The 27,591-nt window shown below is 42.0% G+C and overlaps 1 protein-coding gene across 1 annotated transcript; it reads right to left on the bottom strand.

The window, feature by feature from the left end:
• Positions 1-480: 480 nt before the first annotated feature.
• On the bottom strand, positions 481-27,591 carry LOC308475578 (suppressor of tumorigenicity 14 protein-like). The gene is made up of 18 exons (XM_081002684.1): positions 27,391-27,591; positions 27,077-27,245; positions 26,055-26,179; positions 24,937-25,004; positions 23,726-23,922; positions 23,598-23,636; positions 21,017-21,233; positions 19,467-19,609; positions 18,455-18,552; positions 16,573-16,685; positions 15,247-15,380; positions 13,709-13,813; positions 13,000-13,113; positions 11,490-11,609; positions 5,444-5,627; positions 4,106-4,380; positions 3,471-3,607; positions 481-2,544 (listed from the first exon to the last, which is right to left on the bottom strand). Exons 1-18 carry the CDS (start codon positions 27,469-27,471, stop codon positions 2,386-2,388), a joined length of 2,478 nt encoding a protein of 825 aa, XP_080858810.1. The 5' UTR covers positions 27,472-27,591; the 3' UTR covers positions 481-2,385.

The following is a 27,591-nucleotide window of genomic DNA, read 5'->3' as shown; positions in this document are numbered from 1 at the left end:
TGAAAAACTGCTTTTTCCAACACCAACCTTGGAAGATAGGTAGGGCATGCGTTCATTTGGAAACATTGACTGTTCAACTGTTTAGAGGTGCTTTTGAAATCACTGCTGTCCATGGGAGTTCCGGTGGCCTCCATGGTGAAGAGCACCTACCCCCAGCTTTGGCTGGTGTGTCAACTGTGTCATTTCCCAGTCAGGAATAGTGTAGTCACTGTGGCACATGTGTTGGTGTCTTTAGGTTTAGTCTATTGCAATGTGTTCTATGTGGGGCTTCCCTTTTGCCTGGGGCAGACTGTGGCTGGTGCAGAATAATGAAGCCCAGGTGGTGCATGTCACATACCATTGCTGAAGGATCTCCACTGGCTGCCTATTAAAACCAAACCACTTTAAAAATTACTTGCATTTAAAGCAACTTTGCAACAGGGTTACCCGAAAGACCAGCAAAGACCACCCCACCTCTCACCTTCCACTCTCCAACATAGTTACGGTGCCCCCTAGGCTCCATGTCTTAAATCCACCTCTACTTGCAAAGTTACTGAGGTGTAAGAGTGGGCAGTTGCCTCTTGGCATATTCAGTATCATTCAAAGCACACACAACCTGAAGAACTACCCACCCTTAAAGGAAAGGACAGGACTACTAGCCATGATGGCTATTCTCTGCCTCCACCATCAGAGACAGTATACTTCTAAATATAAGTTGCTGGAAACCACCAGGCAGGAGAGTGCTCTTGTACTCAGATCCTGCTTCAAGGTTTCCCGCAGTCCTTCACTTGGTCACCTTGAGAACCATATGCTGAACTAGATGGGCCTTTGTCCCGCTCCAGCAAGGCTCTTATGTTCTGAAGTGTGTGTACATTGCTTTGCATTCTGTGGTGAAAGAAAGGCAGGTTATAAATAAACATTTACAGCCACAGTCCTCTGGTGAAGTCCTTTTGCTTTTATTTTCTCTTGCTTTGCTTCTCAGTCTCCCTTGCTTTTGTGTATAAGGCTCCCAGGTCGTTTCCTCTCCAGGAACTGACCACATTCAGACCTACTTATCTTCAACAAGCTTGCTGCCTCCTATGCCTTCAAATCATGGAACATATCACACTGGCATTCTAAGAGCTACTGGTGATTTAGATTACATTTGCCAGGCCAGAAGCTGTGCTTTACATACAAAATTAAAAAGAGGGAACTTAAATACAAGGTGTCATGTGAATAGTCTCAGTGAAATGAAGGTGATTCTAAATGCTAGCAGGAAGGACATAGTTTGATTGTACAAAAGGAACTTGACAAAACAAGGATGCTGAACAGACTTTTCACTCAAACTGATGGAACAATCTCTTTGGCTTAGCTTGTTACACAGTTAGCTAAAGGTCCTATACAATTCATTGTCTAACCTAACACTCATATTACCAGGAGTTGATGATGGGTGGGTGAATAGATGGTTAAAAAGTCCACTGAGAAGAGCAAAATAATACCAGGAATTCTGAAAGAGTGAAGAATCTTGTGGCACCTTGAAGACCAACCATTTTACTATGGTATAAACATTTGTAGGCTAACAGCCCACTTCTTCACTGTATCAAAATGTTAGCCTAGGTAACAGGTGTAAATCCACAGTGGCTTCAGAAGAAAATGAAATGTAGGAAGAACAGACAGTGGTAACTTATTAAAATAACTCATCACTGCATTTCTGCATTTCATTTACCTTTGGCCTCACTGTTTATAACCCCCTTCTTCTTCCAACAATTAGTATCTATAGACTTGTAACTCAGGATAACACTTCATGTATCTGATGAAGTGGGATATTATCTGTGAAACTTTATACTTGTTAGCCTTTAAAATGCTGCAAGGGTTTTTGACTTTTTGCTGCAGCCAACCAACACAACCACCTTCTGGAAACTGACAGAGAAGGGAAATTGAAGCTTCATCAGTCTCTAACACCCATCCCAAAAATTAAAGCATCCTTTATTTTCAGCATATTTGGTATCTTCCAAAGGTCTTCATACATCTCAGAAATGGACAATTTTTGTTGTCAGGGAAGAAGAAAGCCTGCATGCCTCTTAACAGCAAATCATCAAAAGCAAGATCAAAGCTAATGCAAAGCAAAAGCTGCATCAAAATACTTGCAGGCAGATAGTGATCAAATGTGCTACTCCATTTACCCATCCCTGTTGATGGAACACCAAGAAAATCAACAAAGACAGTGAAATAAACCTTGTGGTTGCGTTCATATTGCCCTTTGCAGTGGGAAACATTCACTGATTTTTGCCTGCTAAAATTTTATATACATTCCATATGCCCATACAAAATATATCTGTAATGTCTCTCCTTTATCATAGTATAAATCCTGTTTGGTTCATCAATAAGAATGTGTGCATACTTTTGGCTTTCTCCAGAACTCATCCGTCATTTTGTGTATTGACGAATCCAGTCATAAAGTGTTGTGATCTTGGTGTAAACGCCAGGGCGATTCCGTCGAGCACATCCTTCACCCCAGCTGACAATGCCTGTAAGGTACCATCTGTTCCCTCTTCCTAAACAGGCTAACGGACCCCCAGAGTCACCCTAAAAGGAAGGACAGAAGCCTCACTTTTTGCTTCATTGCATAACTAATGCATATTTGCAGTTAGGATTGTGATATGATACACACTTTCACATTTGTGCTGTTTTATCAATTCTTATACAGTCATTCCCCAAACCCGTAAGTCACCATGTGTAATTGTGGTCTGACGATATATTGTCTATCAGGTTCACATGGTGTTAGATGATACTTGTTCCCTGATGGGTGTGACTGGTTAAATGAATGCTTGAACTCCTGTGATTAGTGTTGTTGTTAACACTGTTTGGCACAATGTGTCTGATTCCCAACTAACATACTACTGCAGTCTAGACAATATGCTTTTACAGGTACACGACGAGCCAGGATTGGGAAGAGAGTCACCATGAGGAAGCCTGCTTCAACATAGCCTCAGAGATCCGGGAGATTAGGTTAATATGTAGGTGTATGTTGCATGTGCCTCAGATATTATTTTATTTTACTCCAACATCAAAGGCAGAAAGGAATGAGGTTGAGGTTGATATGGCTCAAGAAGGCATATGTCAGTACAAATTGGTACTCATTTAGGATTCAAATGCAAGTATTCTTGAAATTAAAAGTTAAGAACATAATATTTAAAAAATCTTTAATGGACACCTCAGATAATTTTCTAGTCATGCTTGGAGTAGGCCCATTGAAATCAATGGGACTTAAGTTAGTTGCTACTAACTTACTCCCATTGATATCATTGTGGTTACGTTTATTTAAAAAACTTCTATCCTACCTAATTTTCAAAATAAACTCAGTGGGTCTACTCTGACTAAGTCTGGATCCAACCCAGAGATGTCTAATGTCTTTTTTTCTATGGGAATAAGAAAACATTCCTGGAAAAAATAATTTTGAAAGGACTGATGTACAAATCAGTATCACTTTTCACAATCATTTTCCACTTTACCTGACATGCGTCAATGCCACCATTAAGGTTCCCAGCACACAGCATCCGAGAAGTAATCAGATCGTCATAAAGCTTGTTGCAAACACTCTGATCAATTATTTTCACCTTCGCTTCTTGCAGTGTTTTTGCAAGTTCACCTACAACAACAGAAACATTGTATGGGTTGAGTATGATGGTTCTGATTGCAAAGTGAGAGGTGAAAAAAATAATAATCAAGATCTGCCTTAGATCTTTTAACTTTTCCTTGCCTATATGTTCCCAGAATAAAAAACGATTGGCACAGCACATGGTGAATTAAACTGAATAAAGGTTAATCTAATTGAACATTTCCAAATCTAAGCATATTACCTTCCTAGTGGCTTCTTAAGTTTACTATCCTCTAAGAATAAACTAAAATTAAAGAGTTCCATCATTTGTCACTGAGGATATGTATTTAGAATTGCCACAAGTGATATCCAATTGAGCTAGGCCATATACCTTAAGTTCTATTAATGTTATTTATTTATTACATTCATTATACTCCACTTTTTAGCCAAGGATGGATCCCAAAGTGGCTCACATTTACAATCCACAAAAAGGTACAATATATTAGGATGCTTGGCATTTGCAATAAACATATCCAGAAATGAACATACTATTTTCTTTTACGGCTCCCCAGCCAGTTACATAGCAGACAGTTCCATAAATTAATAGTCTACGACTGCTTGGTAAACATATGGGCTGTACCAGCTCATTGAAGAATACTGGTGACTCCATTTCCAACAGGGCAATGTCATAGTCTGAGATATATTGGTCATAATGTGGGTGAACAATGATCCTTTTGATCGATCTCATCGCTACGTGATTATCATTATTTCTGTTAATGACCTTTATACCCATATATGCTGTCCAGCCAGATGCTATAGAGTATCTGAAAAACAACAAAACGTGCAGTTTTCCATGTGCTCTTCTTATACGGGTCTCATTCATTTGAATGGGAATTGCATAATTTATTCATTTTATTATTTGTATTTATAGCTCAGCCTTCACCAAATTGCTCAAAAGGCAGGTTACTAAAAAAAACCAAAAAACCACTCCCCCAAAACTCCACATAAAACACATACAAGTTCTAATAAAATCATAAAATAAAACAACAAAACTAAGAAAATAACCAAAGCGGGCAACAGCACAGTTCACCAATCCAGCAGGAAGGAAGACTCCATTCAGCCCAAGGCCTAGATCTTGATCAATCATTTTAAAAAAAACAACCCTCAAGCTATCACAAAATACACTTTTGGGGAGGGGTCATTCCACAACCTAGGTCACCACAGAGAAGGCCCTCTTCTGTATCTTCACCTCTCGGTCCAGGGAAGGCAGCGATACTGTCAACATGGCCTCTCCTGTTGATTTTAACACCCAGGCAGCTTGATGCAAGAAAAGGCACTCATTCAAATATTTGGGACCCAAGTTGTGTATATGTCGGTGTTACCACCTTTAATTAGGCTCCATATTGCATTGGCACTTTCAAGACTGATGAAATGGGTTTTGCATAGCCTCCAACATCCAGGTGATCTAAATTGTAATGCTTGGGGGTTTTTTGGTCCCGAGCTCTTGCAAGAGCCAGCTGACAAGTGCCAGAGCACCGGACCAAAAAAGGGGACATTCCAGGATCCGATAAGAAGCTGGTTTCTGTGATTTCTGCAATTCCTCCTTAAATCAGGATGGTTACGTTGTATGGTGTCGAGCCATGAACAACCACCAGCAACTGTGCTCTGCTACATTCTGGACCAGGTCACAGTTTTCAAACCCTCTTAGAGCACATTGCAAAAATTAAATCTGGAAATAAAGATTCTAATCAGAACAACACAGAGAGGATCTGAAACAGACTGGGCTGCCTCCAAGTGCTACAGACATAGAAGGCAAATCTTGTGATTACTGTACTCCCCTAGTGATTATTTATCAGTAATGAATGCTTCACATGATATAATGCGTACCTTATCGAATCGGAGTCCTGAAAGCAATGGGCAGCAGATACCAGCCAACTATTTGAAATAATAGATGCACCACATATATGGCCATATGTTTTTAGCTGCAAGCTGGCTTGCCAAGGCCACTTTCCATACTTTGCATCTTCACCACCAACAATTCTGGGTCTTTTTACCTGACTCCTTCCACATGCTAATAAAAAAATGAAATACATATGGAGATTATGTATGTAAAAACAAAATACTCTACCAGTCATGCACTGCAATCCTGAACAGACTTTCTAGGGCACAAGTCCCATTTAGTTTAACTAGATTTTCTTTGGTAAATCTGCTTAGATTTGCACTGTAGAAGTGCAATTGCACATACATGGACAAAAGACCTACTAAATATATTGGGACATCTATCTTTCATGTAAAGGGTTTGTGACAGGGTTAGGATCCTGAAGCCTTCCAGATGTTGACTTCTTACTCCTGTCACTTCCAGCCAGCATGGTCAATGGTCAAGGATGATGGGCAGAGGGCATTGAGGGCAGCATGACTGATTTTGACACACTACGCCCAGAGCCTAGGGGGTGTCACAGGGCAGCACAAGCAGGATGTAGTGAATTGAGCAGAATGGAAGATGAGAGGCAGGGAGAACTAAATATTCACCTCACACAGGGCACCACTTGAAGTCTGCCCCTGTAATGGGAGTGGTTGTTCAGCAACATCTGGAAACCCAGAAGTTATCCATGTTACCATAAAGCACCAATGCTGCAGCAAGCAAAGGCTCTAGCAGCTCAGCCAGCTGCTTGTGGCTGGAAAGCCAGACAGGATGTTTGTGACTGTTGCCATGGAACAAAGGGGCAGTCCATTCTGTACTGAGCACCGGATGTTAGCTCAGTGTGTGTGTGTGTCATATGACCCGTACTGGATGTACTTGGTAGGAGTTTTCTTCTTGCTGTTGTTGAGTGCAGACATGATTCTCTGTACTGATGTAAGAGGCAGAAATAAATGATGTAAATAGTTTTCTGTCTGCTTCTTTCCCCTCCCTGGGGACACCAAAGGGGAGAGAGGAAGAATGGTGTGTTCCTCTCATACATCTGAGAAGAATCGCCGGACCTCGCCTGCTTATCAGCATAGGTTGGGAGACGCGGGGAGGTCGACAGGGATATCTGCCGGTGCCTATGCTTGTGGCACATTCCTCTGACCCAGGCAGAATTCCAACAGTGGCAGCCTTCGGATGGTTTCGATCCATCGACCTCTGCATGAGAGGCTGGTGGATTGTCCTCCTCTGCTCCAAGGAGGAAGAGAAAAGCGTCTGAGAAATGCCAGAGGCTCAACAGACAGCTGATGGAAAGAAGAGGTGTTTTCCAGAGCAACAAAGTTCAAGGTATGCTGCATTTCGGGCTAAAAGTGTGAACGCAGGAAGATTAATTCCCTGGTTCACGGAGCTGCGTTTCAAAGAAAACAAGAGCTCCGGGAGAAGAGGCCTGCAGCTTGAAGGCTGAAGCCTGCATTCCACAAATTTTTGTGGTAGATAAGATGTCTTATTGAAATGCATTGTTGCTAGGTAACGGTCCTGGAAAGTTACTGGCAAAGGGGCTGGACTCTGAGTGTGAGCCTGGGAAAGCGAAACAAAACGAGAGAATGTTTTGGCTACAAGGTTTACGAGCTCTTCGAAGGGACTTTTCAATAGCAGCCTGAGTTTAGCTGCCAGGTGCACAAAAAGCACAAACAACTTGCAGTTTGCTGCGTGAGAAAGAAAAAACAGCTGTTGGATTTTACAGTTTGTTTGAGAGTGTGGGCTGGAAAGCTGAAGAGGCTTGGCTTCAAGATGGATGCCAAGAAAGGAGCTTTGCCTTGCCCACCTCCCTTAACCAATGACAATTATTCATCTTGGTCTGTAAAGATGAAGGCCCTGCTGCAGAATCAGAGGCTTTTTGATGTAATTGAAAACCCCATCCCTGCAGCACCAACCGGAGGTTGGGAATCACGGAACGTGAGGGCCAGGACTGCTATAATTCTGTGTGTCTCAGATGATCAGTTGGTGCATGTTCAGCATTTAGAAAATGCGAAAGAGGTATGGGACACGCTGCGTACAACGCATCAGAGAGATGCTGGTTCTTCAGCGTTGCTGTATTTTGAGAAATTGACCAATCTGAGACTTGCGCCTGATGGAGATGTTCAAGCGCACCTGACAGAAATGAAGTTTCTGCGTCAACAGATGGTGGAACGCAATTTTCGTCTTCAGGAGGAAGTGTTTTGCTTCATGATGATAAACAGCCTTAGCCGCACCTACAAGGTTGTTGCCAGTCAGCTTGGTTCCCTACCGGCCGCGCAGCTGACCGCGGAGAGAGTTTGTGCTGTGGTCCTGAATGAACACGACAGACTTGCTGCACTGGAAGAAAAGGACAGGGGGAGGGAAGAACAGAGTTCTAATTCCCCCACTGCTGATGCTACTGGAGAGCATGGTGTAGCATTGAGTGCTGTCCGATGCTACAATTGTGGACAGACTGGGCATCTACAGCGAAACTGTAAGAAGCCGCGCCAGTCAAGAGGAGCAAAGAGCAGCTCTACGAAGCCTCAGGCGTCAGGCAAAAGCCGTACCAAGTGCCAGGTGAAACCTGCAAAGGCTATGATGGCGAAAGGAACCACGCCAGATGTTGGGAACTCGTTCATAATTGACACGGGCGCCACGGTTCATATGTGCCCGCACAGAGGACTATTTTCGACGTTGAGGAAGCAAAGCTTCACTGTGAAACAGCCCAACGGTCAGGAGTTGGAAGCGACTGGAATTGGGACTGTGTATCTTGAGAGTCTGAACTTGACTATAAGTGATGTTTACCTGGTTCCAGAACTGAGATTTAATCTGCTGAGCGTGTCGCAGATTGCAAAGAAAGGACTGAAACTGTCCTATGATGCTAAAAGCTGCAAGATCTACAAAGATGGAGAACTGTTTCTTACTGCCAAAGAGAAAGATGGACTGTATTTGTTGACTTTTGCTCAAAGTGATTACATGAAATGTAATTCTTCTGATTCTAACGAAATCTCTCTTGCAGGAGTGACCAGTGTGAGCACCAGGAAGGTGACGAAGAAGGTCGACAGAGCATTTCAGCGGGTGTATGCTGATGTGATTGGTCCTCTAGAACCATCTAGAGGCGGTGCACGATATTACCTTTTGTGTGTGGATTGTTTCACTAATTATTCTTGGGTTTATATGATGGAGAAACCGCAAGAAACTTTAGAAAAGTTTCAGGAATTTTGTGACAAGGTTAAAAGTATGCATGATGCTAACATTGATTGTCTTTTCACAGATGACAAACAAGTTTTTCTGTTACAGAAGTTTCAGAAATTCCTGGATGGAAAAGGGATAGACCACAAAGTGGCAGTCTCGCAAGAAGCGTGGAACAGGGGGGTCTGTGTAAAAGTGAACAAAGAATTGCAAAAGGGGATGAATGCGCAATTGCTGAGTTCACATTTGCCACATGAATATTGGGCCGAATCGCTAGCGTCCTATCTTCATGTGTGGTTGAGAAAAGTCTCAACAGAGTTGGGATGTTCTCCTTTTGAGAAGCTGTTCAATAGAAAACCTTCTGTTGCCTATTTTAAGGTTTTCGGGTCTCATGTGAGAACAGAAGCTCCAGGTGGAGTTAAGAATGCCAGAGGCATTTTTGTGGGAAATGAAAAGGGTCTCTACAGAGTAATTTTGTCTGAATCTGGTCAGGTGATTCTCACAAAGTTCCTAGAGAGTGCTCCAGAGCAAGAGCGGGTTGTAGAACAGACATTTCCCACAGGAAACGATTCTGATGATGATGATGATGATGAGTTTGATCTTATTGAGTTCAGTAGTACTGATGATGACAGCGATAGCTCAGACAGCTCAGTTGTCACAGTCATTGAGAGGAAATCTCACATAATGACTAGACCCTCAGAAGAGGAGGATGAACCATTGATTAAGCTTAGTACTGGTTCTCCAGAGAGTTCAGAGGCTGAACCAGAAAGCAGAGAAGAGCAGCAACTTTTACGTAGGTCTGAGAGAGCAACGAAGGGTGTACCACCCAAGAGGTATTCAAAGGAGTTTGCTAACCTTGCATATGTTGCTATTGTAAACGACCAAGGACAGATTGAAGCTGTGTCTGAGTCAGAGACAAAGGCACAACAGAGAGTTGTTAACCAAGGTAATGCGAAGTCACACAACCAGAGAGGTACATTGGTTAAACCAGTGGCGGGTAGTTCCAAGGGTGGAACTGAAACAACAGGGGAATGTTATAAATATAACAACTGTTTGTTTTCTTCTCTGGATGACGCTTTGCTCGCGGCACACATTGATACTTTAGGGGGAGTATGTTACCATAAAGCACCAATGCTGCAGCAAGCAAAGGCTCTAGCAGCTCAGCCAGCTGCTTGTGGCTGGAAAGCCAGACAGGATGTTTGTGACTGTTGCCATGGAACAAAGGGGCAGTCCATTCTGTACTGAGCACCGGATGTTAGCTCAGTGTGTGTGTGTGTCATATGACCCGTACTGGATGTACTTGGTAGGAGTTTTCTTCTTGCTGTTGTTGAGTGCAGACATGATTCTCTGTACTGATGTAAGAGGCAGAAATAAATGATGTAAATAGTTTTCTGTCTGCTTCTTTCCCCTCCCTGGGGACACCAAAGGGGAGAGAGGAAGAACGGTGTGTTCCTCTCATACATCTGAGAAGAATCGCCGGACCTCGCCTGCTTATCAGCATAGGTTGGGAGACGCGGGGAGGTCGACAGGGATATCTGCCGGTGCCTATGCTTGTGGCACATTCCTCTGACCCAGGCAGAATTCCAACAATCCACTCCTTACTGAGGAACTAGCTTTATAAATTTTTATTTTTTATTTATACCCTGCCCATCTGGCTGGGTTTCCCCAGCCACCCTGGGTGGCTCCCAACAGAGGACTAAAAACAGAATAAAACTTCAAACATTAAAAACTTCCATAAACAGGGCTGCCTTCAGATGTCTTCGAAAAGTCTGATAGTTGTTTATTTCCTTGACATCTGATGGGAGGGCGTTCTGCAGGGCGGGCGCCACTACTGAGAAGGCCCTGTGCCTGGTTCCCTGTAACCTCACTTCTCGCAGTGAGGGAACTGCCAGAAGGCCCTCGGAGCTGGACCTCAGTGTCCGGGCTGAACGAAGGGGGTGGAGATGCTCCTTCAGGTATACTGGGCCAAGGCCGTTTAGGGCTTTAATGGTCAGCACCAACACTTTGAATTGTGCTCGGAAACATACTGGGGGCCAATGTAGGTCTTTAAGGATAAACCCTACTTCAGAGCCATGTGTGACTTGCAGTGGATGCAATGCTCTCACACTTTGCCGATTCTTACTTCGGCAGAGAAATCACACATGTCAGCATATCCCTTTGAACACATAGAGCTACTCCTTCCAATTAAATGATGAGAAATGTTATGACAACTCCTAGAGCTCCTTTCCCCCATCAATGCAGGGGATTTCTCCTGTGCCTTCAATGTATCATAGGAGAAAGGCACTGGTTTTTTATTTCAGATAAAGTTTTCCTGTTCAATTGATTTGAAATAAGGTTATTTGGTCACGGTAGCTGGGGCTGATGGGAAATGTAGTCCAAGAACATTTCAAAGGCACTATGTTGGCTATCTCTGATGTAAGGCCTCTGTGAATGACGAGAACCTCAGTATAATGGTCAGGAAGGAGATGTAGGGAAGTACACACGTTATGGTAGAGCTTGTGGCCTGTAGAAGAGATTGATAGCAACTGGAGTGAGACATGGTAATGGCATCCTTTCTTCTTCTCAATCTCCCTAAACTACAACCCTTAGGAATTACTATATGAGAACCTCTTCTCCTTACTGTACTGGACAGATTTTGAGCTCCAGTGTAGGCCTGGGCCATCAGGACAGAGCATAGAGCAAAGAGATAATATAGCAGCTATGTCACTGATGAAAAAGTACCATATTCCTAGATAATGGGTACCTAGGAGCTCCATGTGCACATTAGTGTGTACATAGTCCTGATCTGAAATACACAGACACATTTTAGCTCACTTCGTTGTTCACTCATTATTGACTTACCACAGTTCATTTCATCAGATCCATCTGCACAGTCTCTTATTCCATCACACTCTGGGTTTTGCTTTATTGGACACTTTCCATTTAGACATTTATATGCATGCTGTGAGCAGCTTCTATAGGCTGAAAGAATAGAGTGACAGATGAGAAACATAGCAATGATGCATTTCATGGTGCTGCCTCATAGGTCATGCAGCATAATTAAAGCAATGCATTTTCTAAAAATACATAGAATCACAAAGCTGTAGAGTTGGAAGGGACAATGACAGTCATCTAGTCCAACTCCCTGCAATGCTGGAATCTTTTGCCCAACGTGGAACTGAAACGCACATTCCTGAGATTAAGAGTCTCAGGCTCTACTGACTGAGCTAAATGTATAATTTCATAGGTGTCTTGGCAATATGTTTGATAACCTAGACCAGGGCTATCCAACATGGTGCTCTCCAGATGTTGTTGAAACTTCAACTTCCATTATCTATTAGCATTGGCCATGCTGTCTGAGGTTGTCTGAAGTTGCAGTCTAAGAACATCTGTTTTCTATCCTTGACTTCCACATGCCAAAAGTTCCATTTTGCCACTGGAAAAGCTGTTTAATGTAAAGATATTCAGATCTGATTCTGAAACCTTGGGCCCAGTAAACAACGCACACTTCTTCTGTGTGCGCACAGTCTGTTGTGTGGCTAAAGTGCCCAGGGGAGCTAGTCTTCTTTTAAAAAAGGTTTCGGCAAGAATTTTCTGCTTGGCAATTGTTTGCCCTTACGTAAACTTTTTGATTAAGTAAAACAACAGTTCACAATGTTTAAACTTTTCCCCATTTGCAGAACACGTTCTTCAGTATTCTTGAGATACTACTCTCAGGCAGTCACTATTTCATTGCTTTCACTGCCATGTCTAAAAGATGTTTTGTGCTTATCCTGGACAAAATGTCTTATTGTGGAGATTTAAAAAACAGACTGTTAAAAAACATCCTTGCAACATCTTTGGGTACTCATGCATTTAATAATTTTAAAAGTATGAATATTAGTCTTCAGAAAAAGCACACAAATGGGGTTTTTTCCTGTGTGGTGGGAACAAATATAATGTATGTTTTAGACATATTGCATTAAGCAAGCATAAGATAAATCAGAAAGAGCTGTCAGGAAGGGGCAGTGCACTGCACCTGGCATCCCATCAGTGGCATTCTTAGTGCTTACTGAGAGAGGGAGGGATGCAGCAGCAGAGAGGTCAACATTGTGCAGATGCACCAGTGAGAGCACTGGATTAGCTCTGCTAGTGTGCCTGAGCTACCAACCTCACCCCTGCCTTGCTCCTCCCCCTCTTTCTCCCATAAACACTAGTGAGACCACTAATGGTAGACCAGATGGGTAGCAGCATCCCTCCCTGCCAACTGTTCCTGCAATAAATAAGAGCATGGTGCATATCAACATAACCCATGAGAAAATGATGCAAGAACGCCCTACGTTGCTGGCATTTTCGTAATTCCCAGTCTAAAATTTGTTTATGTTGTTCTTACCGCAATTGTCTTCCTCCTCATCACTCTCACTTTCACAGCTGCCATCTCCTTTACAAGGCCTGGAATGGTGTTTACACTTCCCATTACCACAATTAGACTTCACGGGATTGCAACCTAGGGAAGAATTTTATCATCAAGACTGTGGTGTTTCATTCAACAGCAGATGTCCCCAGAAAGCACATATCCACTGCCGTTGCTTCTTTTAAGATGAACCCTGGGAATTGTTGACAACCTTAGAATTCAGTTAGAGAGACCTAGTCCCACCTGAAACAAGTCCAAATCCTGGACTGAAAACTAGGAAGTACTATTAAACCAATATGAAATGAGAATATGTCCCAATAAAACATGGTCTTCTCATGCAGTAGACCAGGAAAATTTACTTTCTTTAGCATCACCACTGCTTAGTTTGCTATTCAAAGTTCTTTATATGAAACGAATCTCAATTCTTGACTGAGCTGTTAAAACACTTCACAAAATGAAAGGTATTTTTAATAAACGAATGGGTTAGGGAAGGGTCTGATGACCTGTAATGATATTCAAGCTCTATATGCTTAATGGCTCTGATTTTATTTATTTATGTCATAAAATTTATAAACTGTTTGATTGTTTAAAACCAACCAACCAATCAACCCTGCAAGCTGTTTTCTTTCCAGCCAATACCTTACCAAGCTATATTTACAATATTCTAATTAGCTCACGATGAACTCACCACAGTTTACCTCATCACTTCCATCGGCGCAGTCTTTCCACCCATCACATCTACTGTTTAAAGAGACACATGTTTTGTCGGAACATTTAAATTGCCTAGGACAAGCTGAAAGAATTGAAAAATATCAGACTACCATAGATAATCATGATGACACTGAGTCACAGAGTAAAATTCTGTACTGTTATGACAGCTGAGTAGGATAAGATTTGTCCCAAACCCACTTTGGTGACAGGGGAAAACATATTAGAATAGCTATAACCTTGTACCAGAGGACCAAAGTCAAATGGCAATGGACATACACCTTAGACTTTCCCCATCTCTTCCCAGCATGCTCCTATAGACTCAGCAGAGGCTAGAAGTTCTGGCTAATTTTGCAGCCAATAGCAGCACTCTACCAGAAGCATATAAGCACTAACAAGGTAACTGTGATCTTACAGTATCTCAGAATCTGAGACAAGGGATCGTGTGGTGCCTGTTGTTGGACTACAGTTCCCATAAGCCCAGCTAACATCACCAATGGTCAGGGATGGTGACAGATTTCATGAATCCCATTTCCACTGCTGCAACTAGATACAGGGCATACACATTGATAGATCCAGGTAGGAATCCCATATCTCCAAGTGAGACTACTCTGACACCATCCATCTCTTAACCCAAGCAGAAGACAGCAAGGATTTTAGCTACAGAGTGTCCCACCTTTGTCTCTGCACCTAAAATATGTACCAGCTAGACAATGTTTGGTGGCATGACCACTGACATGGAGTCACAGAAAGGTTATGAATGCTGGTGAGGTCCCTAGTTCATACACCTTTGTTGGTGAATGCAGAGCACTCCAGTGAACTTATTGGTATGGCTGGCCAAGCATTTATTATTTATCCTTCCCTGAAGGGTATGAGTCAGCACAAGGAACATAACAGTCATTGGAGACAGAGTTTCAGTGCAATTTCTTATATGGGATGGATGACTAATGACTACACTATATTTTCAAACAGGTTAGTAACCCAATACAGACTTTCGGTCTGCCACTAGGAGAGAGGGAGCTTGGTTGGGAATGGAATAGTATCTTGTTGATCACAGCCCTTTTTAAGTCATTCATCACACTGCCCATGTCTTTCTACAGGCAACCAAACAGTCCTCCATCACCCACAGAGATACCAACCCATTGAGATCCAGTGTGGTATAGTGGTTAGGGTGTTGGACCTGTAGGACCTGGGCGACCAGAGTTCAAATCCTCACACAGCCATGAAGCTCATTGGATGACCTTGGATGACCTTGACTATTTGTTTATTCACAAGCCCTCAACCCACATGTATACCAATCATTAGGGGTAAGCATTTTTCTAGCAAACCAAAAAATCAAACATTTGCTGAACTTTCAATTGTAGCCTCAGATCTGCTGATTCCTCCTGCTTCATAATAGGGATAGACATAGGTGTGAAGGAGGCACATTTGGGACAAGCTAGAAGAAATATGTTCATACTCAATCAGTAAATGACCATGATAATGCTATTAATACTTCGTACATCTGTGTCCACTTACGGTCTGTGTGGCTGAAAGCTCTGAATTCAATATAAAAACCCCTGTGTGTGACCAGTTCATCTGAATGGAAATGGATGGCCACTGAATAGCCATATTCCTTGACTCTGCTGCCTTCCCCAATAGGTTTACAATATCTGATATGAATAAAACACAACAAAATTACAGATATATAATACATCACTATAATAGAACTAATCAAAGAGTGTATTTACAGTGCGATTCTACAGTGCATGCTTACTCAGATGTAAGCCTCATGGAATTCGATGGGACTCCCAGGTCAGTAAGTATAGGATTGCAACCAAGCGGAGCAACCATAAGATGGTGGTGGAGAGATTCTATAGTGGACGGTGTAGAAGTAGGGTCAATGGAAGGGAAAATAAGTACCCCATCTCCAAGGCTGGCACATTTCTTTCCCTGGTTTGGCGAGGCAGTGAGAAGGTGATGGAGAAACCAGGAGGTCTTTGGACCCAAGGCGTCCCTTTTTCTTCCTACTGCCTTCAGCTCACTGACAGTGGAAGAGAAATAGCAGTGGAGCTTTCTGTGGAAAGGGATGTCCATGGCATCCTATGGTCTCTCAGCCTCCATCACAGGCAGCACAGGACTGCTCCTCTTTAATTGCATTCATCATAACTTGTCATTTTGACAACTTCTCATGACTCAAGATTGTGTTACAGTTGTCATTTTCAGAATTCCAGTCCAGATTAAGGACTCATCTGTGCTATACATTTAAAGCAGTATCATGCCACTTTTATCATTCATGGCTTCCCCCAAAGTATTTTAGGAACTGTACTTTGTTAAGGGTGCTGAGAGTTGTTAGGAGACCCCTGTTCTCCTCACAGAGCTCCATTTTTCAGAAGTAAGAGGGGGTGTCTGTTAAACCACTCAGAGTCAGTTGAAATTTGGTCCTATTGTGGTAGGGTTGCCATGTGTCCTCATTTTCCAATACACATCCTCTTTTTCAGGGGCATAATTTCTGTCTGGGTAGATTTTTTTTAATTTGCCAAAATGTCTCTGGCTATACTTGCTGGATGTGACATAGACATAATGAATGGTCTTCTCTTCTCCTGCCCCCCTCAGCAATATATCACAGCTTCTATAGCCTACATATAGTAGGGGTATTTAGTCATCATAGCGTCCTCTTTTTTGCTCTTAAAAATATGGCAACCCTACATTGTGGCAAAATGTGGTCAGTTTTTCAATTTTTATCATTCTAATTTTACTTACAACCCTTTCCTTTTTTAATTATCTATAACCATAAACGACTCTTCACCTATGAATGTCAACAGAGTTGTTTCAAGAAAAGTAGCAGAAAAGGTTGTAGCTCACCTAATTCCATCAATTTCCAACCAATCTTTATCACATCTATTGGATCCAAGGGATGGCTCCTGAACTTGTATTACAAGAATTTTTAGCAGCAATCTATAGCCAGGCAGTGGTGCCTAAGATATAAAAAAGCATTTTAAAAATAAAAAGCATGGGGAAGAACATTTATTGTACTTTTTATACTTAAAAACAACCTGTCTATTGATCCTAAACACATGAACAGTGCGATCCTGTCCGGTCTACTGAGATGTAAGTCCTACCAAGTTCAGTGGTACACCCAGGGAAGTGAGCATAGAAGGTATGGGAAACTTGTGTGGCCATCCAGATCTTGTTGGACTACAGTTCCCATCATTCCTAAGCACTGCTCAAGTTGGCTGGGACTGATGGAAATTGGAGTCTACCAACATCCAGGGGACCACAGGTTCCCTACCCTAGATTATAGAATGGGATCCATTACACACATACCTGGAACATACCCTCTCCCCTGTTGGTTTCTGTTTGTGCCACTGTGCAGTGCTTGGAGTCACAAGACTCTGTTTTGCATTCCAGAGATTCCAGGCTGTTGAAAGTCTCACGGAAGACAGGAGACGGATGTGATGTTACTGGTTTCCTGTTCCTTTGTTGTTCAGTTGCTCTCTGCTTTCACAGAGAGAGCATGTATATTTCTTTTCTGTCTGCGTAGTGAGAAATAAAGCCTAGCAATGTAGCTCATATTTCTCATCCCTTCTGCTGTTTTGGATACTCTGGTGAATGGGGAACGTGCCTGGAGCCTTATCAAAGTCTCAGGTCATTAATCATCATTGGAGGAGATTCCGGAGGGCTCGACCAGAGGAGTAGCTCGGTCGTAGTGGAGATTCCAACATACCCCCCCCCCCAACTGAACATAGGCTGGATGATAAGGGAAAACAAACCGCCTTCTTTCAATGAGCATGAGATTTCAAGGTGTTTATGTGCCCCGGTTTTCCCACTGCAAAAAGTACCATATTGGCCTGAATATAAGCCGCACCCGAATATAAGCCACACCTTTAAAATTGGAGGGGGGAAAGAAAAAATACCCGAATATAAGCTGCTCCATTCCTCGCTGCTCCTGGGCATACTGGGCAGGGAGGTGGGAACTGCACTGTGTTGCTGGCGGCCTTTCCCCTCCCTCGTTCTCTCCCTTCCCGGCCTTAGGGGAGAGGACGGGGGACTACATGTGGGGTGGGCGCCGCTTTGCCACGCTCCTGGCTGCATACTGTAAGATCACGAATATAAGCCACACTTTAACTTTTCATGGTCGGAATTTGGGGGAAGGGAAAAGTGAGGCTTATATTCAGGCCAATATGGTACTTTTAAGCTTTCTGCCTTGCTTACCAGGCTCTGGGAAAATCTTACGTGGGCTCGCAAAATGTAATGATATCTCAGATGGCCCAGAGAGATCCCACAAGGGCCTCCTGAGCCTGTGTGAGATCTTCCCTGAGCCTGGTAAGAAAATCTGAGAGCTTTTAAGCTCTTCACCTTGTGTGTGTTTCATTTGTCCAGTTGCAGCTGGCCAGCTGCCAAGAGCGTAAAGTTGTGATCGCACACGTTACATGTGTGCAAGATGTGAGTTGACTGCAATAGAGAGTGCAGTAGGATCATGAATGCTACCCTAGTCTCTTCGAGGAAGATTAGGACACAATGTTATAACAATCCAAAATCCATATTAGGCTGATATAATGCCTATTTCTCCTCACCACACAAACGATAATCACATGTATGTAAGATCTGTCATTTCATTTAAAATTATTTCCTTCTGTTTTTCTGGTCTCCTTGTTTTAGAAGAGCTTATTTTTTTGGGGGGGGGGGATCAAGTTTTTAAAAGATTTTCATTAAAAAGTTCCCTGTTACTTCTAAGAGTACATACTCTAATAATCCAGTGGCAGTCAATATTCGGTGGATAGTAACTTGGGTAGTATGGAGAAATTACAGTCCCATTCCAAGAGATGTATCGACCACCACATACTAAGGAGAAAATAAAACAAAACATTATTATTCTGAAGAACTGCTCATCTCTTGTTATGGAAAGCATGGGAAAAGCTCTTATTGAAGTGAATGGGAGGTTTTTTTTCATATGCAAGTAGCTGGTACGAGGTGGTGGAGCAAAAAAGAATTACTATAGGTGGGTAGTATTAAATTCACCACCACCACCAAATATAGATCAGGTGTTCTGCGTGGGCAGCCTGATTTTAAAAACCTGCATCTAAGTGCACAGTTGTGGAGCTAATAGATCGTCTGGCTTTTCCCTCAGGAAAGAAAGAATGGCATAGAAATAACTCTCTCTACTCTGCTAGGCCAAAGGGGTTCTTCCTTTCTCATTGTGCAAGGGAAAACACATACAAAGTACGATGATTCACTTATTTCCCCCTATGCATCATACAACAAATGACATTTGGAACCCCCTTCACTGACTTTCAGAAGCTGGTTGTTTTGCTGCTCAGAGAATATGCTTTCACAGTGATGATATGCGGAGGCAGCTCAGTTTGCCACCATCCGCTTTGAGAAAAATTTGCAACAGATTTGTATACCTTTGTAATAAGAAGGGTGACAGAATTAGTATTCCCCCCAAAGCATCTTTCATCACTTGGCTCACTCTTCTCAATGCCATTGTGAACTTGAGAGAGCTACTGTCCCAAGTCACTTGAATCACGAGTCATTCAATACAGCCAAAAAGTGGATCGTTTCACTCCAGCACTTGTGCACCCCATGTCAGTCTTAGAAAACCCTAATATTATTATAGAGTTGGGTCAAAATAATCCTTGAATCCGTGTCTTATTCCCCATTTTAAATCCACATAAATATTTCAAATATAACAACAACTGCATGTGAGCCATCAAAAGTTGTTCACAAACAATGCTTGGCATCTGGCAACTACATACCAATTTTAGGAACTGCTTGAAAATATGCATTCAATATATTGCTCTCTTTTCTTCGGTCCAATGAGAATGTGACCAACATGACATTACTCGATGAAGTTAAACGTATAACTGGGGATGTCCAGGCCCCGGACGACCCACACCATCTGAAATACATCCAGGCAGATTACAAAGCTGATTTGGAGAGCAGAAAGTCTCTTCCACTACTATACGTACCACCTAAGGGGCCTTGGGACACAGGGTGCTCTATCCCATATAATGAGAGAGAGAGAGAGAGCACTGCTTTGTGTCTATGGAGCAAACTTTTAATTTTTATTTATATAATTTTTATTACATTTTCTAATTTACATTTCAAAATATTCATTTAAACAACCTTAAACCAATGACTTCCCTTCTTCTCTTTCCACGGTTCATTTTGCATACCTTAAAGGTAAAGGGGCCCCTGACCATTAGGCCCAGTCGTGGCCGACTCTGGGGTTGCGGCGCTCATCTCGCTCTATAGGCCGAGGGAGCCGGCGTACAGCTTCCGGGTCATGTGGCCAGCATGACTAAGCCGCTTCTGGCGAACCAGAGCAGTGCACGGAAACGCCGTTTACCTTCCCGCCGGAGCGGTACCTATTTATCTACTTGCACTTTGACGTGCTTTCGAACTGCTAGGTTGGCAGGAGCAGGGACCGAGCAACAGGAGCTCACCCCATTGCGGGGATTCGAACTGCGACCTTTTGATCAGCAACTCCTAGGCTCTGTGGTTTAACCCACAGCGCCACCCACGTCTCTTCGCATACCTTACATCCCTGCATATTTTACATAAACTAAACCATTCTGTAATCCATTGCTACATCCATCAAAACTTATTTACACTGGTGGATTTATCTTAATGCCACCAGCATTTTAAAATGAACACAGTTTTCACCCATGTATACCGTAAACATTTTCCAGTCTTCTTTAAACATGCATTCTTCTTGTTCTCTTATTCTAAATGATAAAACTGCAAGCTGTGCGTATTCCATCAGTTTAAATTGGCATTCTTCTTTGGTTGGAACCTCACTCATTTTCCATTTTGAGGCTAGGAAAACATGGGCCGCAGTAGTAGCATACATAAATAGTCTTTTTTGACACCTGGGAATTTATCCCCAACAAAAAGGACCCTGTTTTGTTTTTGTTTTTTGAAAGGTACTTTTAAACATTTCCCCCCAGTTCATTATACAGTGGTACCTCGGGTTACATACACTTCAGGTTACATACGCTTCAGGTTACACACTCTGCTAACCCAGAAATAGTGCTTCAGGTTAAGAACTTTGTTTCAGGATAAGAACAGAAATCGGGCTCCGGCAGCGCGGCAGCAGCAGGAGGCCCCATTAGCTAAAGTGGTGCTTCAGGTTAAGAGCAGTTTTAGGTTAAGAACAGGCCTCCAGAATGATTTAAGTACTTAACCCGAGGTACCACTGTATATCATTTCCCAATACTCTTTTACAAGTCCACCACATATGATAAAACGTACCCTCAACCTCATTAGATCTCCAGCATGGAGCAAACTTTTAAAATGCTCTTACCTTGTAATGATCTTGTTTTGCAGAGGGAGAAGGAAGTCATATGCGGATAGCCTGTGAGATGCACAGCTCCCAGGAGTCACGCTATGCAAGGGAACAACCACTAGTCTCACAACGTGGTCCGATGGAACTCGCAGCCTCCACTGATAAAAAGGTCTCTTAGGATTCATCAGTGTTAAGGTCCTATTATTACCAGGCTTTGCATAGAGGTCAAAGGCCACTGGTAGACAAAACCAAAATAGATCAGTGGCTGAAAAGCAGAAAAGCAGAGAAATGAATCCAGACCCTGTCGGCCCAGATCCCAGGAACCAGTTGTCTACGCCACAAAAGGCAGGCTTGTCCATCACATCAGACAAGGACTGAATACATTATGAGACAGCTCTGTGCTATGCTCTCACCCCATGAAGTTGTCCTCCTTTGGGACAAGGCGGAGGCACAAAGGAGATGAAAAAGGATCTACACTGGGCACCTGATTAGTGGCTAGAAGACTTGAATTTCTCTGTACCAAGCCAGCACCTTTCACCAGACAATTGAATGCAAAGCAGCTCTAAGTGCATCAGCTAATGGGAAAAGCAGATGAAACACATCAGCTTAAGTAGAGCACACAGTTGGAGACAATTCCTCTTTCTTACAGCACTATCTTAAGCACAATTGTTCAGAAATCTTACTGATGTCTATGGGGCTTACTCCCGACTACAGCTGTAGCCTTAAGGTAAATACAGCAAACATCATTTGTATAATATCTAACTCTTCCGGCATGAAAAAGATCATTATGAGCTTCACCATACCCATTGTGCGGATGAGGAATCATGACTGACTTGTCCACAGCTGTCAAGGCGAACAGTTTAATTGTTAGTCCACTAAGTCAAGCCGGCTCAAAATTTCTCAGATCCATAAACCATGTCAGCATATTGGACTTCTTCTTTTTACTTTATCCAGAGGTTAAGACCATATTGTGGCCCAGCCAGCAGGACTAAACAATTACGGTTCTTCTCACATATCATCCCATTAATTACAGTCATATTGTAGGGACAAAACAGCTCGGAACTGATCTGTTGTTATCATGCCATAATCTTTGAGCAGCATGCTTCAAGGCACAGAAGCAATTCCCAAAAGAGAGGGAGATTTTTGTTCTTATCTTTGGTGAAGGGCTGGAGCAGAGATCAAGGCTTCTGGCCCCTTCCAGAGATCCTACTCAGATGACATCTGTGGGGGTAGCAATACATGGATGGAGGGAACAGTACTGGTCTTGCTGCCCTCATTTTCCCCATCTGCTTGTTCACCTAAAGCTGTGGACAAAGCCTATGTGTGCTCTGTTTACTACTTCAAGATACAGGAGCTGGCCAGCAGGTGCACTCCTGATAATCTACTGCTGCCGCCGCCACCACCACTCTCTTCCACATGTCTCTAGCAAGTTCTTATACAGCCTTTATAAAATAAGCAAATAACTCCACATACCTCACATTTTGAGAGTGCAACATTGATTTAAATTGGCCAATTATGCAACTGACAAGTGGGGCCTGTAAGAAAAATGCTGCAGTGTGGAGCTCTCCAGCCAGCCATGTCCTCTTCTAAGATAGTCCATTCCATCCCCCCTTTTCCTCAGTTTTCAGTCACAAGTACACATAACTGTCAATCAGCTCAGTGCTCATTTTGGGGTTCAGTTCTCCTTATGTCCCTTCTCCACCTGTTGTATGATTATTATCCCTCCCTCTTATGCATGGATAGTGCTATTTTGGCAACATAGGGATCCATACACAGACTTCAGTTTGCCACTGTTATAACACCATCTACTGAGAAACTTTGAATGGATTACAGTCCCAGATTTAGAAGATTAGGAGAAGGCCCTTTGGAAATGCTTAAATAGTCTGGATTCATTTTTATAAGCTGAAAATAGGGATGCAGAAGAAATTTAATTTTGTTTGCATTTTAACAAGGAACTACATAATTTGCATTTCTCAAACCGCAGGGTGAATCAAAACACAACTATCCTTCAACATTCTCACTTTTCAAAATTTTGCAGTCCAGTTCTCCATCTGAACTCTCTCTCTCTCTCTCTGGCATCTGTTAGGGGAGCATCTATGCAAAATATCTTTATTAGTGAACATAACATACAAAAAAGGGTTTTGTAAGGGAAAATTGCTTGCATAAATATGTATATTAGTCAACACTGGATGCAAAAATGTGTTTATTAGGATAAATTCATGTCATGCTAAAGGGCTGGTGAATTTTCATGAAGATTTCGCAAAGATTTTTTAAAGTGGCAGATTGCTGCAGAAATGTGGAGAGCTGAAACGAATAGGTCCATCCATCTTTGCAGACAATAGTTGCAACTGACTCAGAGTGCAATACTTTTTTTCTGCAGAAGCAGCCTTGGAATGAAAATGAGTTGCATAGGAGTGCAAAGGTGGTCTTGAGCAACCCTGTTCATTTCCATGACTCTTGAGCTGGAGATGTTCCTCTTATTCACTGAATCCTTTAGGTTCAACTTAAGAGCAAGCACTGATGAAACAAAAGAAAGTTGTGCTAGAGCAACATTTGAAATGGTGTGCCATTGGACAATGGGGACAAACATAGCTCTTACCTGCTTTCCATGTCACATCGTAGTCCATAGAATCTGAAACTAAAAATGATGAAGAATCCTCAAAATTAGTGGCATATGCATTCCTATGAATTATTGGAACTTCTAAAGAATATAAAAAATAATGTTACCAAAGAGCTCCATGGTAATAACATCAAAATCCTCCTCCAAAGAATATACTTCAGCCGTGCTGTTTTCAGTTGCAGGTGCCCGTTTACTGAGTATTTGCTTTTGCTTCGTCGAAGACAGATTTTGAATAGAAAGAACCATATCTTGAGGGGCCCAAAATGTACTCCAGTAATAAGCTCGAAGGCCACTCTTTCCTTCACTGGAGGAAGATGACAAAATAAGATTGAAGAAGAGCATCGGCTTGGAGAGGGATGTCTTGTTCCTCTCTGCCTGTGCTCAAGGGTATCAGGGCAGATTTGCAGCACATAGGGAGAAGTTGGTGAGTTAAATGGGGTCACACATTCAAACTACGAGCACCTGCTCACGTGAAGATAGTTGTTTACTATTCAGATCCTGCACTTCACCATAAACTAAGGGTGAAATGCAACCACTAACAATGTGGCTATGTACATCTGCAAAGAGCTGGTGAACTGGGAAGTCCTTGGTTCACATTTAACCTCAGTTGCACAATATTTATGTGGCATTATACATGACTGTAGACCAGTTCCTGTCTATTCTGCATCTAGCGTGCTCCCACCATTGGTTTGGGAAGCTGTATAAACACCATTTTAGCCACAATCCTTAGGTATCCTGCAATTTCTTATGAAATACTATTCTCTAATATCCATCTTCCCCCTCAAACAAACCAACCAACAAACAAAATCAGCTTTGATCCAAACAGAGAAAAAGAGCAACCTAGATTCACATTAAGCTGGTAATGTGTACCCAGCCCAAGTCACTGTCTCTCAGCCTCATTCATCTCATGAGGCATAATGCTCATATTGAGGTGGGAAATGTCTTTTGAATGTGTTTAAAGGGTATATTGTGTATGCAGCAACGGCAGAAATGAGCTGCAATGAACTAAGTTTCATTGCTTTTGTACATGTTCTTTGACTTGGGCAGCAAATAGTCTTAGACCAGTGCTAACCATCCACTGACCTTCACATTCACTTCCCCTGCTTAGACTATTTCAAAAAGGCTCATGATTCATCTGAGATGGAATGGGAAGTTTATTTAGAATTCCAGCCAAAGTCTAATCTGAACTGGAATAAGACTAAATGCCTAATGAGATCCTCTACTTAATATTATTATCTTCTGATTCTTGAAAACATGAATAGAAAAGACAACAAATGCCTACAGTCTGAAAAAGGGGTTTTGAAATTCTGGTACTTACCTAAAAGCAGTAATAACAGATGTCAAGTAATAATTCCCTAAAGCAGAAGATCCATACAATTCTGGAAACTGAGAGTTAAATGATTAGAAAACTACATATAAAGAACAAGAAAAAGTCTGTAAAATATACAGTTTTTTAAAAGTGTTCCAAGTAACAAAAACATTTTCTTGCCATTGTTTTATGTCTAGCACAAATAAGTAGGTAGCCAGCACTGGTCGATTCATTTTTACAAGGCAGCATGATACTGATTCTTCATGAAATAGTAGTTATTGAATGACAAAAATCAGTATTGATTTAGACTATTTAAGATCTCTGTCATTTCTGGCTTCTAATCAGGTCATGGGCCACTCATGCAACCCATGCACAAAGCAGCTTTGAGGCACCCGGTGAATTCAGTTGGGAAATGCAAGCTAACAGAGAGATGCTTTGTATTTTCAAGCCTTCTGTTAGCACGGAGCTAGAAAAGTGTATTGATCTCGCAAATAGAGTAAACTTGGGAGAGAAGTGCAAGAAAGCAAGTATTGTTGTGCTGGAAGAGGGAATTTGAAAAGGGGTTTGCTTTAAATATAAACTAATTGTCCAAAAATCTCCACAAAGAAATGCACTAAGGCGGCAATCATATACAAGCTTACTAGGGGCTAAGTTGTATTTAACTCAGTGGGGACTATTTCTGAGTAGGCAGAGGATATATATGAAATATCTACTGTGCAAAGCCAAAGAAGACACAACTCTGCTTACAGGAAATGGACCAGAGAGTGTGTTTTTCTAATTCTAGAAAGCTTAAGATAGTTCAGTTCCTGAAGCATAACGTCAAAGTGGCACCCTTGTTCAACAGCAAAAATACAAATTGACCACTTTTTGGGTGGGTGTGAAAAGTGCTGCCCATACCAGGTTGTCTCGGCATGCTTAGTGGGAAGACTGACATTGGTAATGGTCTTCAATTTTGATCAAGCCACCACAACCCACCCTTTAAGGCGACTCAAAAAAAGATAGGAGCATGTCCCTTAACCGTGCCTCAGCAGGTCTAGTTTCATCAGCAGCATATCCCAAGTACAAAACCTATCAAATGAAATTTGAACCAAAATGTAGTCCTTTATATTTTCCATAGGCAAACTCACACAATTCTGGACAGCTTCAGCTTGCAATATAAACGTATGCGATTTGGGGTGCATTAGGTCACTTGTGTAGGTCAAGTTAGGAATTTCTAGGCTTCCACCAATGTAGATGAAAGAGAATGCAGGAGCTGAAAAGAAGGGAGGGGAAATATTAGCAAAACAAAAACAGGTTAGTTCGTGCTGGGGGGGGGGAGGTTGCTTAAAAAGGCATAACTTCTGTATTAATAGGAAGACCCTTCCTTTTAATACACAACATCAAATCAAAGTCAACTACAAAATTTTATTCAAAAAATACCACCAGATGATCTTCCGTATTCAAATGGAAATCCACTTTCCTGGATTCAATTGAAGACACAACTATTGGATGACTCTGACTTTTGTCAGTGCCTGCTCATAATATTCTCAAGTGATCAAGAAGGTGTATGTAGGACTTTCTTATACACACTATGCAAATGCTTAACTTTGAAATGTTACTGATTTTTATCTGTATGTTTTCTAACCATTTTTTTAAAAGGTTCAAGCTAAATTCATACCCAAGGGGCAACACTTTTAAATTATTTGGCTTTGCAGATAGTGTAGAATTAGCAATATTTGCAAACCATAGATCCTGAGTACAGAGTGTTCCCCCAATGCATCAACTTTTTGCATTAGTGGAAAGCAGATTTGTTAAAGAAAAGCCACCCAGAGTGGCTGGGGCAATCCAGTCAGATGGATGGGGCTACAAATAATAATAATAATAATAATAATAATAATAATAATAATAATTTCAGCTCATAGATTCCTTTTTGTTGTATTGGGACCACTATCTAATGAGTTTAGGACAAAAACACACAAAAAACAAGATTCTCATAGTGTGCCAAAACTAGTTGGTTATGAATATTTGTCATAAACACGATACATCATTGGCAACCCGGAACTAAATAAAAACCCATTAAAAATAGCTTTGACATTAACCTGCTTGAAAAGCAATGAAGGCAACCTTTACATGCTTATAGAAATTAAAAGCTTGCAATAGTGACACTTACATAACGTATAGTACAGCACCAGCAGAATCACAGTGACAGTCAAGGAAATCACAGGTAACGTTTGTAAAAGACATCTTTTCCAGAAATGAAAATGCACTTTTTGGCCAAAAGAATGCTTTCGACTCGCAATATCTTCTTGTGAAGCCTGGCTGTGATGAAAAGGCAGACCCTGTTCAAGAAGGAAGGAAGGAAGAAATCGGCAAGCAAATAGAGGAAAATGAGTCTGCCTTTGCTCAGCTGACAAGCGAATTAATCGTTGCATTATTCATGAGCAATTTACAAGCGTGTTAGGAAACCGAATTGCAATTTCTTACCAGTCCAGAGAGAAACTGTGAGTCGCAAGGAGTAGGTATGCTGTATATAACAGAGAGGCGCCTGGATGGGAAAGACCTCATGATGATGCTTCCCTGGTTTGTTCTGCCGTTCTACATATCAAAATCCTTGAAGCAACTAGGGCTTTTGTATTTGGAACCTCAGGGGAAACAATGCCTTTCCCTCTTATTGTTGTCCTTGGT

This window comes from Podarcis pityusensis (genome assembly GCF_964106645.2).
Source record: "Podarcis pityusensis genome assembly, chromosome: 4".
Taxonomy (NCBI): Eukaryota; Metazoa; Chordata; class Lepidosauria; order Squamata; family Lacertidae; genus Podarcis; species Podarcis pityusensis.
This window is presented reverse-complemented; position numbering and strand designations above follow the sequence as displayed.

Excerpts from the sequence above, each read along its gene's own strand:
- LOC308475578 (XM_081002684.1), bottom strand. The coding sequence starts at position 27,471 with ATGAGGTCTTTCCCATCCAGGCGCCTCTCTGTTATATACAGCATACCT. Across the intron at positions 23,637-23,725 it reads TATTACCATGGAGCTCTTTG|TTTCAGATTCTATGGACTAC; the intron begins GTAACATTATTT and ends CATCATTTTTAG. Across the intron at positions 5,628-11,489 it reads ATCTGATGAAATGAACTGTG|CATGTGGAAGGAGTCAGGTA; the intron begins GTAAGTCAATAA and ends TTTTTTTATTAG.